The sequence below is a fragment of the Annulohypoxylon maeteangense genome (genome assembly GCF_022496945.1).
Source record: "Annulohypoxylon maeteangense strain CBS 123835 unplaced genomic scaffold GGS22scaffold_25, whole genome shotgun sequence".
Taxonomy (NCBI): domain Eukaryota; kingdom Fungi; phylum Ascomycota; class Sordariomycetes; order Xylariales; family Hypoxylaceae; genus Annulohypoxylon; species Annulohypoxylon maeteangense.
In genome coordinates, this window is record NW_025953272.1 from 172,769 (window position 1) to 186,593 (window position 13,825).

The window sequence follows — 13,825 nt, forward strand, 5'->3', positions numbered from 1 at the left end:
ATCACTATGTAGTGGATACATATATGTATTCACACAGTTGGAAAATAATATTTAGGATGCCCTCACTCTAGTTGGTGGATACGTTGGCCAGTACTTACCTATTTTAACACCTAATATTATAGATAATATGCTAGAAGTATCCACATAAAGCCTACAAAGCTTCAATCCATTAAGGAAAATTTTGTACTGTACCTAGTACATTAGGTAGGTACCTTAGGCAGTAGGTATTTTAGAGTTTGGAGTACTGATTTCTGGTTGGCTCATGCGAATCTTGACTGATCTCGTCGCCCGGGACACTGGTGATTCGGCTGATTTAGTTCGAGGGTCAGTCACAACCCTTTCCTACTTATACATCGGTCCCTTATTCACTTTTCAATCCTTCTTTCTTCTTTTTCCCCATGCGCTATCTCGACAGTTTCAGCTGCTAGGTGCTTTCGATTAAACGAAACATCTAAGTACTCAAACTTTCACAATCTCATAGCCTACCGATCTTTCTCATCTCCTCTCTCTTCTCTCTCTTCTTCACGAACTCCTTACTACTCTTAATAGACGTCACGATTTTTAATCCTCTCACGTCGCCACCTCCTACTCACCTTTATTCTCTCTCCTCCCCTCGCCTGGATCTGCCAGGTTTATCGATATTATCAGGTTTTCGTTTACTTGTGGCGCGGTGTAAGCGCATTAACATCAATTATCCTGAGCCAATATCACCGCTCAAGGATAAATTTTCTTCGTGTACTAATTACACATCTCCGTCTCCCCATCCATCCTCATCTTGTCCGTCAAGCAAGATGTATGCATTTACAATCCTCATTCCTTTCTTCCTCGCCATCGACGCGGTGAGCGCCAATTTCTATGGTGCTATCGCAGGCATCATCATGGCCATGTATCTCGAATCCGGAAACGACGGACATAACTTCGGCCAGAACATGGCCTCGCTAGCAGTCAACGCGGCCTTTTCTCTCGCCATTAGCACATTCCCCGCTAAGTATATCGCCCGCCAGATCTATGGCATCGCCTTAATGGGCGCTTGTCGTTATTTCTGCGGATTGAAGCGACCGGCGGCGAATACCATCGCGGTAGTAAAAGTACTACACGCGATCCTATTCCTTGACGAAATTGAGTTCACCCTTACCTTTTTCACGGTCTTGGGCACCAATTTCATACCCGACTCTATCTTCCTCGCACTTGGTCACGCCTTACGGTAAGTACTATCAAGTCCTCTTCTCGTGTCTACTACTCTATCCCTCTGAAATCACATGCCTATTTCATCTCTTAACATTATTATCAAATGTCACACTTCATCATCAACATCATCCAATCACCAATAACAACTTTATATATATTACCTCTCCATCATTTCCTCTGTGAACCTACCACATATTCAAACACCGCACATTAATATATTCCCATTCTTCAGTCCAATTCTCCCTGTCACCTTCAAATTCCCTATCAAGCTATCCTTTCCAATGACTATGTTTTGAAAGATTTTCTTTTGTAATCTCAGCACTCCTACCCTAAAGAAAATGATTGCTAATTTGTTTTGATACAGCGACCTTGTGCTGATCATCTGCACTCTCCATGAGCGCCTACCGAGCAGACGTCGTGGTGCGGACAAGCCGAAGCCGAAGCCAAAGCCGAAGATGGTAGATGCTTCAGCTCAGATCGATCCGACCGAAAACCGTCTCGTCGATGCTGGCACCATGGTCAGCTCCGAGATGGCTAACGCAGGAACACAGATAGACCGTCCTCAGGTAGCTTCTCGCCCGAAGCAACCATTCAGGCCTTTGTGTTTAGCTCTCGGATCGGGTCTCGGGCCTGAGATGTTACCAGATCTTCCCGATTCCAATGAGCCTATCATCAAGCCGGTCAAATCCCGCGCATACCTGCGAGGAATGGCTAGAAGGGCTCAGCTTGCAGCAAACCGCGCCACCGACGAAGGATCTCTCTTTCCCAGCCCCAAGGTTCCTATCGATGAGCCAGCTGACAAGCCAGTCGAGAAAACTTCTGAGAAGTTGATTGGCGAGCTTGTCGAAAAGTCAATCGAGAAGACGCTCGAGAAGACTCTCGAGAGAACCATTGAAAAGACAATGGAGAGAACAATGGTGGGAATCATGGAACGGACTATGGAGAAGACCATGGAAAAGACCATGGAGAAGATCATGGAGAAGGCCGTCCTAGATCTCAAGGGTGCGATGGTAGAACTATTCGCAAAGCCGGCGGATGAGAGCGCTTTCCAAGGGCCAGTCATACCCTCGGAGCCCCTCCGCATACATAGTACCGAAATGTCTACCAAGGAGCCTGCCAAGCCCTTGGAGACATCTATCGAAGAGGCTTATCAACAGCCTCCTAAGGAATCTGTCATGCCCTCAGAGGAGCCCGTCGTACAGGTAGAAGAGGAGCCCACTGTCCATGTGAATGAGAAGTCTATCGTACAGATGGAAGAGCAGCCCATCGTACAGATGGAAGAGCAGCCCATCGTACAGATGGAAGAGCAGCCCATCGTACAGATGGAAGAGCAGCCCGTCGTACAGATGGAAGAGCAGCCCACTGTTCAGGTGGAAGAGCAGCCCACTGTCCAGGTGGAAGAAGGTTACCAAGAGACCTTCAACGAGAGGCCGAGCCCCGTTACGGAGGAACAAGACCTTGTAGCTCTTACTACCGCCATTACTTTGGAAGACGAGGCCCAAGAACTAGAACCCGTTCCGGAGGCCATTATTGAAGGCACCTTCACTACTACTGATATCATCACCGAAACACCTGCTGAGCAGTTGGTCGCCGCCAGTACTGACAATACGGTTGTTGTCACTGAAGAGCCTATCAGCCAAGTACAAACCGCTGCCGCCGAAGAGACTCCAATAGTTATGGTTGTCCCGGAGGATACCGACATCGCTTCGCCCGCCACTATACTAGCTACCCCTCCTGCTTTGACCGACGCCCCTAGTTATAACGTGGAATTCAATTTCAACGACCTAAGCTCTGGCAGTCCAATGACACCTGTCTTGGCTGGAGCCCCCAGTCATAACGTGGAATTCAATTTCAACGATCTAAACTCTGGCAATCCAATGGCACCTGTCTTGACCGGAACTCCTAGTCATAACATGGAATTCAATTTCAACGACTTAAGCTCTGGCAATCCAATGACACCTGTCTTAGCCGGAACTCCTAGTTACAACGTGGAATTCAGTTTCAACGATTTAAACTCTGGGGGCCCAATGGCCTGGCCAGGACGTCAGAGTCAGATTGCCTCAACTATTCCCGAGTCAGCCGGTGCCGAGCTGGATGTCGTGGATCCCGATGTTGTCGATGCAGTCATTACCGAGCTAGCCATCATTGATACTGAACCTTCTGAGCCCTCCGAGCAGATGGACATCGAACCCGCTGGCGCCATGGTTACGGGTATCTCGCCAACAGTATTCGCCACTGAGCAACCAAGCTTTGAGCAGGTAGTCCAGCCAACAGTTGCTCAGCCTACCATCAACCAAGAGGCGAACAATTCGCTAGCTACTCCCCCTGCCTTGACCGAAACCCCCGATTACAACATGGACTTCAGTTTCAACGGTTTAAATTCTGGGGGTCCAATGGCCTGGTCAGGGCCTCAGGGTCAGTCGATGCCTCAACAGAGCATAGGGGATGATGTGGCCGAAAGTATCTTCAACGGAACCTATGACGCAACCGCGGCTTTGGATTTAGAGTTAGCCCATCTCAGTGAGCTCTTCGAACAGCAGCTTCGGGATCTTCCTACTATATGGGAGACCCTGGGGAACTCTAATACCTTAGAGGCCCCTGAGATCGAGATGGAAAACACTTTGGTAGTTTCGGTGCCAGATGATCCCATGCTAGGGGACGCCGCCATGCCAGATGATCCCATGCTAGGGGACGCCGCCATGCCAGATGACCCCATGCTAGGGGACTCCATGCCAGATGACCCCATGCTGGGGGACGCCATGCCAGATGACCCCATGCTGGGGGACGCCATGCTAGGGGATTCTATGCCAGATGACCCCATGTTAGGGGATTCTATGCTAGATGACCCCATGTTAGGGAACGCCATGCCAGATGACCCCATGCTGGGGGACGCCGTGTTAGGGGATTCTATGCCAGATGACCCAATGCTAGGTGACTCCATTTCAGAGGTCGATATGGGAGAGGTTGTGATGGAAGAGGACTCCATGCCAGATGTCATCATGGAGCAACCACCGATCATCCCTACGATGCTAACACCGGACTTCATCCCCCAAGAAGAGGCCCGGATGGATTTTAGGTCCAATCCCTCTTTCGACTCGGATGAAGAGGTATACGAAGAGGGGTCTTTGAGTGATATGCTAGACAAGGCGTTGTCGGGCGAACTTCCCGATGATTACATCAAAGCTTCGGCAGAGGCAATGGCGAAGCAGCCGCTCCTATTTGGGTGGGATGGGTATGGTCAGGAAATAAATCCGTTTACCGTTGGTACAGATATGAACCTCAGACAGCTACCAACGGTGATTGGAGGGGTACCTGAAGTAGGCTTCACGTTTAATTTGGGCCAGGAGGTGCCAGCACATGGTATAGAGGATGGTTTAGAGGGTGATGCCAGTGCGACCACAGTGCCAACATCGCCAGAGGTAGATATGCCAGATCGCCCCTCGGAGATTTCCTCACTGCCGCCCACTACTGGAGACTTCGAGATGGACGGGGACCTACCAGGCATACCATCTACCCCGACGCGGAGATCGGCTATGTCAACCGGAGAGGACGTGGCTATGGTCTCCGGTGTGTCATTTCTTGACCCAACTCTAGGGGCATCCACTGTCGAGCCAACGCCAGTACAGCCTCATCCCTACATGTCAACGCCGACGGGTCCCACCCGTAACACACCCTTCAACCAGGTTACACCAACGGGTACCCGCACAATCCAAGCGCCTGCTTTCGATTGCATTCCGAAGGCATTTTTAATACCTTGCAAGACCCGCGCGGAGAAGGAGGCTGAGAATAGGCCCATCCATGTCTCCCACCCAGCTGTTGAGCCAGTTCCAGACACGACGGAACGATCGAAACAGACGTTCAGCTTCGGTGGCGAGCAGTTGGCGGCGGATCGCGCCTTCATCAAGAAGGAGCAGGATGAGCGGCTCCTTTGGATAGACGATCAGGGCTATCAACACAAGAACCCCTCGGAACACCAGTGGGACGAAGAAGACGACGCCCGCCTTAAGACCATCTCGAAGAACATCGACATATACCATCATCACCAAACAGTCCTTCAACGATGGAGGCAGGTCATCCCCAGAGCGGTTAAGTGGAACAAGGCAAGAATCCGCAACGAGGTCTGGGGCCGTTGGCGGGGCGAAATTGCCAACGAGAATCGCATACGGAGATTAAAAGCGGGAAAACAGCCGAACATTTTCCTCACTCCGAAGCCTCCGAAGAAAGGGGGACCTTCAAAGAAGTAATCTGTATGGTGTCTCGTCGTCTTGGGGTATATGGCCCTTGTTGCTATCTACTCTCGGGAGTTGCTATTAGAACATATCGCAGGCTGACCGCGAGGTCAGACCTTTGTGGATTTGGTCGTGCGCGAGCACAAACCAGTTAGTTAAAGTCCAGTTTGTTCCGGAGAGCAGCTCGCCTTGAGTAGCACGAGCTACCGTTGCCTCACATTCATACCTCTTCTCCGCACCCCCCCTCCCCCCTCATATATCTGATTAACCGGCTCGAGTGGCAAGAGTCCGGTAATCCATTATATCTTGGCGGTTCTTTATATCTGTCGGCCTAATAACAGGGCTCTGACCTTAACAAAGGATGTCCCAACTCGATGGCAAGAGCTGAGGATAATCCATATTAGAAGACAAATCCAGGCTGATGGCAAGGTCTGAGTATGCACCCTATTCGACCCATATATTCTTCATTTCTCATCGTCTTTCTGCTCCTCTCTCTTGAGAGATCCGTTCGTCGGCTCGAGTGGCAAGAGTTCGACCATATCGACACCAACGATTCACAGGGGTTTCGGATTATGCGGTGGAGAGGTCTGTCTTACCCGAAGAAACATTTAGTTAAATGGGGTAGGCTAAAGTGAACTTCTCTTTCGTTATTGGGGGCTATCAAAGAAAAGCTCCATATGGATGAGCTATCGTGGGATATTATTGGGGAAAAAAAAGAGGCAAAAAAGAAAAAAAGCAAAAAAAGGCAAAAAAAAAAAAAAAGCAACAAAATAAATAAATCGAAAAAAATTTAAAAATAAAAAAACGAAAAAAAAAAAACTGAACTCAACGCAATTGAGAAAGGGGACAAGGGAGGCGATCGGAGAATAGGAAGAGGGAAGAAGGCATTTGGAAAAGGGGGAAGGCCTAAATCGGATCCGAAATATTACTACGACAGCCGAATTGAGCATCGTGCCAGGGGCACCTTTCTGCTTGAAGCGGGTCCGAATAAACGACAATTATTGTATAAAAACCAACCGACTTTATACAAGTTCGAGTCACCGATGATTCGAATCTGAATTATGGTAAGTAATCAGAGCTCTTTGATGAGATCTAAAGCAGTATAACTAACCAATGCATCACAGAATACAAAAACCCAAAAATCTGAAGCTCAATCCTACATACAAAGTTCTAAAAGGCACATTCACATCATAAACCCGACTCATAATTACTGTAATTATGATCTACCTATCGACTCAACGAAGGGTAAATGCATAGGTGGAAGATTTAGGGGTATCTGTAAGACAATCTCCACGAATGACTAAAAGTTCCCATTTACTAATAACTTTCCACAGGCACAAAACCTCAAAGACGATAAGCACTACAAATGAGATAGTTGCACCCATCGACAGGATATTTCCGAAGAAACGCGATTAGAATCACCTATTTGGCTTTCGCAACAATATCATCCTAGATGGAGGTACTAGAAGAGTGGTTCAAGGAGAAGACCTCAAGTCTCAAGAAAACCTCGTCGAACTTGACAAACCAACGACACACATTTAAGAGGGTATTTACGCGCATATTACGATAGAGTCAAGGCTGCAATAGCGAGTATAGTCCATGGGAGAATCTCCATGGTCCCCGCAGCTATCAAATTTTCGGTGACAAATATCGACTTCATTGCCGCCTACGAAAAACAACCAACCAACTTAAGGCCAGCGTCTTTCATCAAGTCAACTATCACGGCTAGTCAACATCACAAGGCAAGCTTCACACCAACCAAAAAAAAAAAACAATGGCAGATCAGTTATCACTGAGAAGCTATCCGACCTTAGCGAACGAGGTATTCTTACCTCCCCTCTCAACTAAACCGAAAAATACCAACCACTCTGCTCGGCCATGACCATACCTCCGGGCTTGTACCTACAAGGACAACTATACCAAAAGCCAAGGATGATATCACCCAAAGCGATCATAGGATCGATTTAGTCGCCTGCTATTCTAAATAACTCGACATTACAACTACACCCTGAAGCATAATAGGGGAATGGACGTTGTTTTTTTTTTTAAAAAAAAAACGACACAACTACATAAAAACATCCACGAGTCATCGCGTGGACCGTATCTCTCCGAAGAGATAGCGAAGGATAGCTGGAAGGCGAATATACTCCCAGAATCGGTGAAAGATTCGAAGGGAAGGGGGTTAGGGACAAGTCGACATGAAATTCTCGACTCCTGTCCACAACAACCCTGAAATAGTCTGATGCAAAGACGGCGGAACATCCACCGCACTCTCTAATGCTACAGACTAAAACACTACGCAAAGCATAAAATGCGACGCGATGATATGATACAGAATTGACATTCTTTCATATCGCACACAACTTATGATCTCTTCACTAATGGATGTGACTGTGACTTGACTGTGGCTTGATCCGGGATGTGACTTATTAACATAACTGCGTAATCCTGTATGAAACTAGATACTTCATGGCCTAATTAGTAGCCCTAAGTGCCCTGTACTTTACAGGGGATTTAGTGTGTTGGTTCCACTGTAAAAATGGTACGGCGGGATGGCAGGATCTTAGAATTATCGACCCACGCATGAACCCCCTCTTCTCTTACCCCTTTTTATTACCCCTCCCCCTTTTTTCTTTGAGCCACCTTAGGTACTAAACTTAAGCTATATACTAGTCCATATCACAGCAGACCCAACAAGGGTGGGGGGATATTATAATAATAATGTCATTATATCCATCTATCAAAACATACTCCGCCCTTATCCAAACTATTTCTCCCTATAGATATATAACAACAAGCAGGTCCAAACCGAGCCAGACCAGATTCCCGATACCAAACCCGCCTAAGGCCTATCATAACATCATCATTATCCCCTATCTTTCTTTCCTTCTTTCTTTCCCTAAGTCGTATAGAAAGCTCGAGAAACCCCGAAATCTAGTACCGGAATCAATCGGAGCGCCATTGCAGGAATTCTAGGTATGTAGTTATCTCCATAGCAAGGAAAATTTATATAGCAGGTATATCTCCCCGCTTTCATAACTTCCCCCTTCTACATCACCTCCCCACTCCTTCACCACCCAGGACTGTGATGTCCATGATGCCCATGGTGGTGCCCGTGATGATGCCCCCCCGGCGAACCTCCCTGATACCCACCACCATAATACCCTCCAGGAGCAGGTGACCCGCCATGACTCCCATGATGTGAATGGTGTCCGTGACCGTGTCCATGGCTTCCATGGCTTCCATGGCTCTGATGACTCTGGTGGCTCTGATTCGAATTCTTCCGCTCGAACTTATGCTCAATCATATTCGCCGCCACGGCACCCACAGCGCTACCAAGCATCGTTCCCAACTTCCCTTTTCCTAGCTTATGTCCTAAGAAACCGCCTGCGCCGCCACCTATCAGCGTCGCGCCGAGACCGCGTTCGCCATCTTCACCTTCTTGGCCGGGAGCACGGTTCGGGTTGTTGTCGTAGGGTGTCTGGGCCGTGCTATAGGGGTCGGCGGAGTGCGGGCGCGCTTGGGGAGTCCCGTCGTTCGCCGCGTAGGATGGTGGCGGGTAGCCGGCGTCCGAGTGGGCGGATCCGGGGCGTGCGTACTGGGATTGCTGGGAGTAAGGCGCGAGGTAGTTTTGCGATTGTGGGGATTGAGCGTAGGTGGGTTGGGAGGGGTAGGGTGACTGCGAAGGCGCACCGCCGGCGTAGTTTGGCTGTTGGGCGTATTGAGGTTGCGAAGGATATGGTGATGAGGATTGGTTTTGGGGCGGCGCGTAGCCACCTCCATTGTTACCGTAATAGTCTGCGGCTGACATTATGGTGTTGCGAAGCTGACTCGAGTGCTGACTCAAGGTTGAATTGTATGAGACACGAAGATCGTCGCCAAGGACGAAAAAAATACACAAGCTGACAAGCTAGCTGATCTATACAAATACTAGGTGTCTTTGTAGGTTCTCTTGTAAGTTCTCTTGAATTGTCTAAGAGAAGTCTATAGGTGATTTGAGGTTGGATAGAATGAAGACAGGAAGAAAGAAATAACAAGAACAGATATCCTAAATTAATAAAGGGAAGGCTACCTAAAGCTTAAATACGATGACATCCATGGATGTAATGTCCATCATAGGGAAGAGTCAACCAGTCACAAGCCCCAAAGCGCTTACGCAGGTCTCTCAGTTCTAGTGTTCTAGTGTCGAGGGCGGGGAGGCGCAGTTCATTTCGCCTCGCAGCTGATTACTACAGCACTACTAGGTATAACTAGGTAGTACGTACCTACCTAGTAGTACCTACATACCTACCCACCCTACGAGCACCTACGTAAACTGGAGACATGCGGCGAAACCAACGAAATCGGACAGCCAGTACGGAACTCTATTGGTCGAGAAGAATGCAAACTGCACGAGTTAATTGATTGGTGTTGTGGCAGCGTTTGGTGGCTTGCATAGTAGAAAAAATGCCTTGGCGACTCTTCCGAACGCGAGTGTCATGGTGGTCTTTCGGCTGCCCGGCAAAAAAAAAGGAAAAAATGACTTAACAAAAAGAATGACCTTAAGCCGTGGCGGAGCCTTTGTGCGGGGAATAGCCTACGCATCTAGAGGGTATACTGCGCCTCATTGGACACTGAATTAGATAATCAACATTCCATTGCACGCAGCTGCCACGTTCTTGAGAGATCTACATACATCTATGGATACTTAGGTACCTAACCTAGGAGGTACGTCTGCCCCTGGAGCTGCCCTGAAGCTGTTCCTCGGAGCTGCCGACTACCGATTCTTCCTTTGTAACTACTAGGTACATGAGGCGAGGAAATATACTTATCTGGATACGTACATAATGGCGAGCTGGCGGCAGGAACATGTGGGGACATTTGTTAATGTTCATGTCATGGTTTCATTTGCTTGTTGCTGCATCCCAGGTGTATCAACGTCCGTCATACAAGCATCATCCTAGATTCTCACCAATGTCAATTTCAACACAAACTTTGTTTAGAGTGAATATAGCTCGACTTCTATATTGCAACCCCTAAAACATGTGATCGCTAGACTAGATTGTGGTTTATATGGCAGTGAATATGAAAAATGTTTCGACATATGCATTCGATTGTTCCGATGACAAACCTCTTGAGAGAGGTACGCTTAAATAAAACACCCCCGGCTTGAACATATACATTCCAACAGGCCCCTTCCCCCCGTCATCATGCCCATGAATCTCCCCATAAATGCAGCCGATTGCTCCTTTAGTCCCAATGTGATCTCATGAAAGCCCCGGTAGCTTAATGCATCATGATCGTGAATGCGAAATTCAACAACAAGAATTAAACCTGTCCCAAGACGGTAGGTCTTAGGAAATGATATATACGCGAGACAACTGACGGAAAAAAGGTCAAACTCTTGTCACCACGTACGGCCGTAATGGTGCCTAGAAAGAAAACGTTACATCAGACTCCAACAGGAGGGCCGTTTGCTCTTCGGCTAGGGGGGAGGTGGATCTCCCCTTCCGAATCCGAGCTATCGTCTGCCGCTACACGATCGAGCATCCGTTCTATGTCGTCGCCGCGTAGCGCCGTTCTTGGCCGAGCTGATCCGCCAAGGCCTGCAGGAATAGAGAGAGATGGCCTCGGAGCCGATCCGTTCGTTCGGCGACGGGGCGTACCCCTGCTATACGGAGATCCGTGCGGGTCGTCAATATCCATCCCACCGTAATTCCCCGGAGATTTCTCGAACCCCACACGTTTGACTTGAGGCGCATGGTGCGATTGAGGTCGCGCCGTCGGCAAGCTCTTCCGCCCTTGGTTGCTAGCCTCGACCGCCGATCCTAATCTTGAAGTTGGAAGAGCTGTTCGTCCGCTACCACGACCATGGGGTGGCTGCAACGGCTGCACTGGTTGCGACGATTGTGACGAGTGAATAGACGAAGGAAATGCATGCTTAACATTAGCCGAGTTTCCTGGACTGCTCATAAAAATCAGTGTCTCCAACGCTTCCTGTTCTCGTACGTTCTGGTGCGGAGAAAAGAGTATGGGGTCTACGTTAGGCGTTCTGATAGACCCCTGACCTGGTGTGGTTTGTAGTGGGCTCGGCTGAGCTGGCGTGTGGGGGGAAGCATGATGCGATAGGTAGGCCGGCGCAAATCTTGCGTTGGAACTACGCCGTGGGTGAACCTGACCCGGTTGACGCGGTTGTATAGGGGCAGGAGGGGCCAATGTTGGCACCTGGGAGATGGGTGAGGTCGAAGTGGCCCCCTTCATATTGCCTTCTCTCCAGAAGGATTCGTAGGTGCGGCCCTGGGAAGGATGATGAAATATAGGGCTGGTAGCATTGCTTGAAGCCCTATGTCGTATGGGACCAATAGCCATTCGTGGGCTTGCAGACGCGCCGTGTCTACCATGTAACGTCGAAGTACTAGAAGTGGGAGAAGCAGCTTGCGACGCGAGCGACTCGACCTCGTCAATGGAATGCCCTTGCCAGCCATTGTTAACCTTGACCATCGCGTAAGACAGCTTTGTTCTCAGTTCAGCAGACAGCTACGATCGAATTAGCAAATAAATTAAAACGAGTCCTGAGCCTTGAGTAATAATTTACCTCTCCAATGCGACTACCAGCGGTAGATGCTACGCTCACAGCGCTGGTATTTCTAGAATGACCAATCCGGACCGGTGACACGCTTGAGCTGTTTCTCGTGTGCTTGACCACGCCGTCGGCCATTCTTTTCTTAGACTGGCCATTCAATGCTGCTCCATCTACTTCATTTATCTTCTGCTGTGCTGCAGCAAGCTGGGATAGCTGTAGGAGCTGAAGCTGAGATTGGGACTCTTGACTTGATCCACGACCATTTGGAATCCCATTGCTACCTTCGCTGTCGCTTTCGGGTGGGGTGAAGATACGATCGGTTGTATTAGAGATAGTAGTGTCTTGCGAATTGTTGCCAGGGAAGTTGAACGGCGGTTGGCTCTGGCTACTGGGTTGGCTCTGCGTTTGCGGAGGCTGACCTGGGGGGTGACCTGGCCCCGTCGAGATGCTTGAGCTGGTGACCTGTGACATGGTCAAGGTGGGTAGTGGTTAGGTGAAGGGGGTAGAAGGGAAATGCCGAAGCTCCAATACGAGGCCGTCGCGTCAAATTGGACTCGTCTATAATTTGGTGATGGATTAGGATCAATCGCGTATTTTTGTCATGTGAATCGCGATTTTCGAGGTATGTCTTAGAAGTATAGGCAGTCTCAAAGACGAGATGCTAGTTAAAGCCGTAGGATTCCGCGTCTAGCAAATGTAGGATTTTTTCCTTTGTGAGCGCTGATGTTGCTTAGCGAAGCGTACGCGTTACGTCGTCAGATCCCCCGATATCTCGCGGAATCACGGGAAGTCAAGAGGCATTAGACTTGAATATAGGGTATAGTGTAGTTAGTCGCGTTGAAATAGTAGTAAGCAATTAGCATTCAGAGAGAATCTGAGACATAGGATAGTCGATAGGCGAAAGCGGCGAATATGGTGTTGAATGTGGGAAATGTGCGTGGAGGTACAGCACTTAAAGAGTGGGAATGGTTTAGGTATGGTTGGTACCTCTCTCTTTAAGGCAATTTATTCCATTTAAATCTAGAATTGGCCCGATAGACGTGACGCGACTTAAACTGACTCGATGATAGAATGATAGAACAGGAATGGTTTGATTTTGAAGCCCAATGAATGATATATCTACATGTAAGTATGTAACATACACGTAGTTTGAGGTTGCGAAATTGTCGTTTTCGTGACGTTTAAGTTGGAACTTGGACCAAAGGAACATGAACAAGTCAACTCAAGCAATAGTAGCGAATGGCTAAGAGGGGAAGGAATAGTGGGAGGCCATTGGCGGCTTATTACGCGGTCAAGTCGCGCGACTTCTCGTTTTTTACTAGGTTTATTAGCGTCGGTAGCGTGCACGGTTCTGCCTCTGACATCTATCTCAGCCATCTCTCTTGCCATCTTGGGGGATCATGTGCGCTAAGATTAACAAGATTTACTTGATCCTAGCGCCTCGCAGCGCCATTCTTCCCGGGGTCTTTAATGTTATTCTAACTTTGAAAAAAAAAAAAAAATCCCAAGGCGCCAGGTAGGTAGGTAGGTATGTACCTACGTAACGTACGAAGTACCTCTTTGGTTACACTCGCATAGGAAATTGATATTGGCAGATTAGGTACATCCTACCTGCTACTAGGTACATACCTATAGACGATTGTCATCAATTGTATTAATTTTATTAAATAAACCTTCGAAATCATATGCGGCATGAAGAGTTTTGTTTTAAAGTGAAATGCCCGTGCATTCATCAATTGTAGACGTAAACATCAATAAGTAAATAAAAGAAATTAAAACAAAAACGTATTCTCGAATCCAATAATTTTGCTGCCTTGAAGCCATCCAGAAACATCATAGACTACCT

At 48.3% G+C, this 13,825-nt stretch overlaps 2 protein-coding genes across 2 annotated transcripts; both read right to left on the bottom strand.

Annotated features, from left to right (window-relative positions):
* Positions 1–8,127: 8,127 nt before the first annotated feature.
* GGS22DRAFT_174694 (uncharacterized protein) lies at positions 8,128–9,630 on the bottom strand. The gene has a single exon (XM_047963134.1). The coding sequence runs from the start codon at positions 9,226–9,228 to the stop codon at positions 8,488–8,490; it is 741 nt and encodes a 246-aa protein (XP_047814393.1). The 5' UTR covers positions 9,229–9,630; the 3' UTR covers positions 8,128–8,487.
* Positions 9,631–10,390: 760 nt separating this feature from the next.
* Positions 10,391–13,172, bottom strand: GGS22DRAFT_174695 (uncharacterized protein). The gene is made up of 2 exons (XM_047963135.1): positions 11,992–13,172; positions 10,391–11,933 (listed from the first exon to the last, which is right to left on the bottom strand). Exons 1-2 carry the CDS (start codon positions 12,448–12,450, stop codon positions 10,848–10,850), a joined length of 1,545 nt encoding a protein of 514 aa, XP_047814394.1. The 5' UTR covers positions 12,451–13,172; the 3' UTR covers positions 10,391–10,847.
* Between the last annotated feature and the right edge of the window lie 653 nt (positions 13,173–13,825).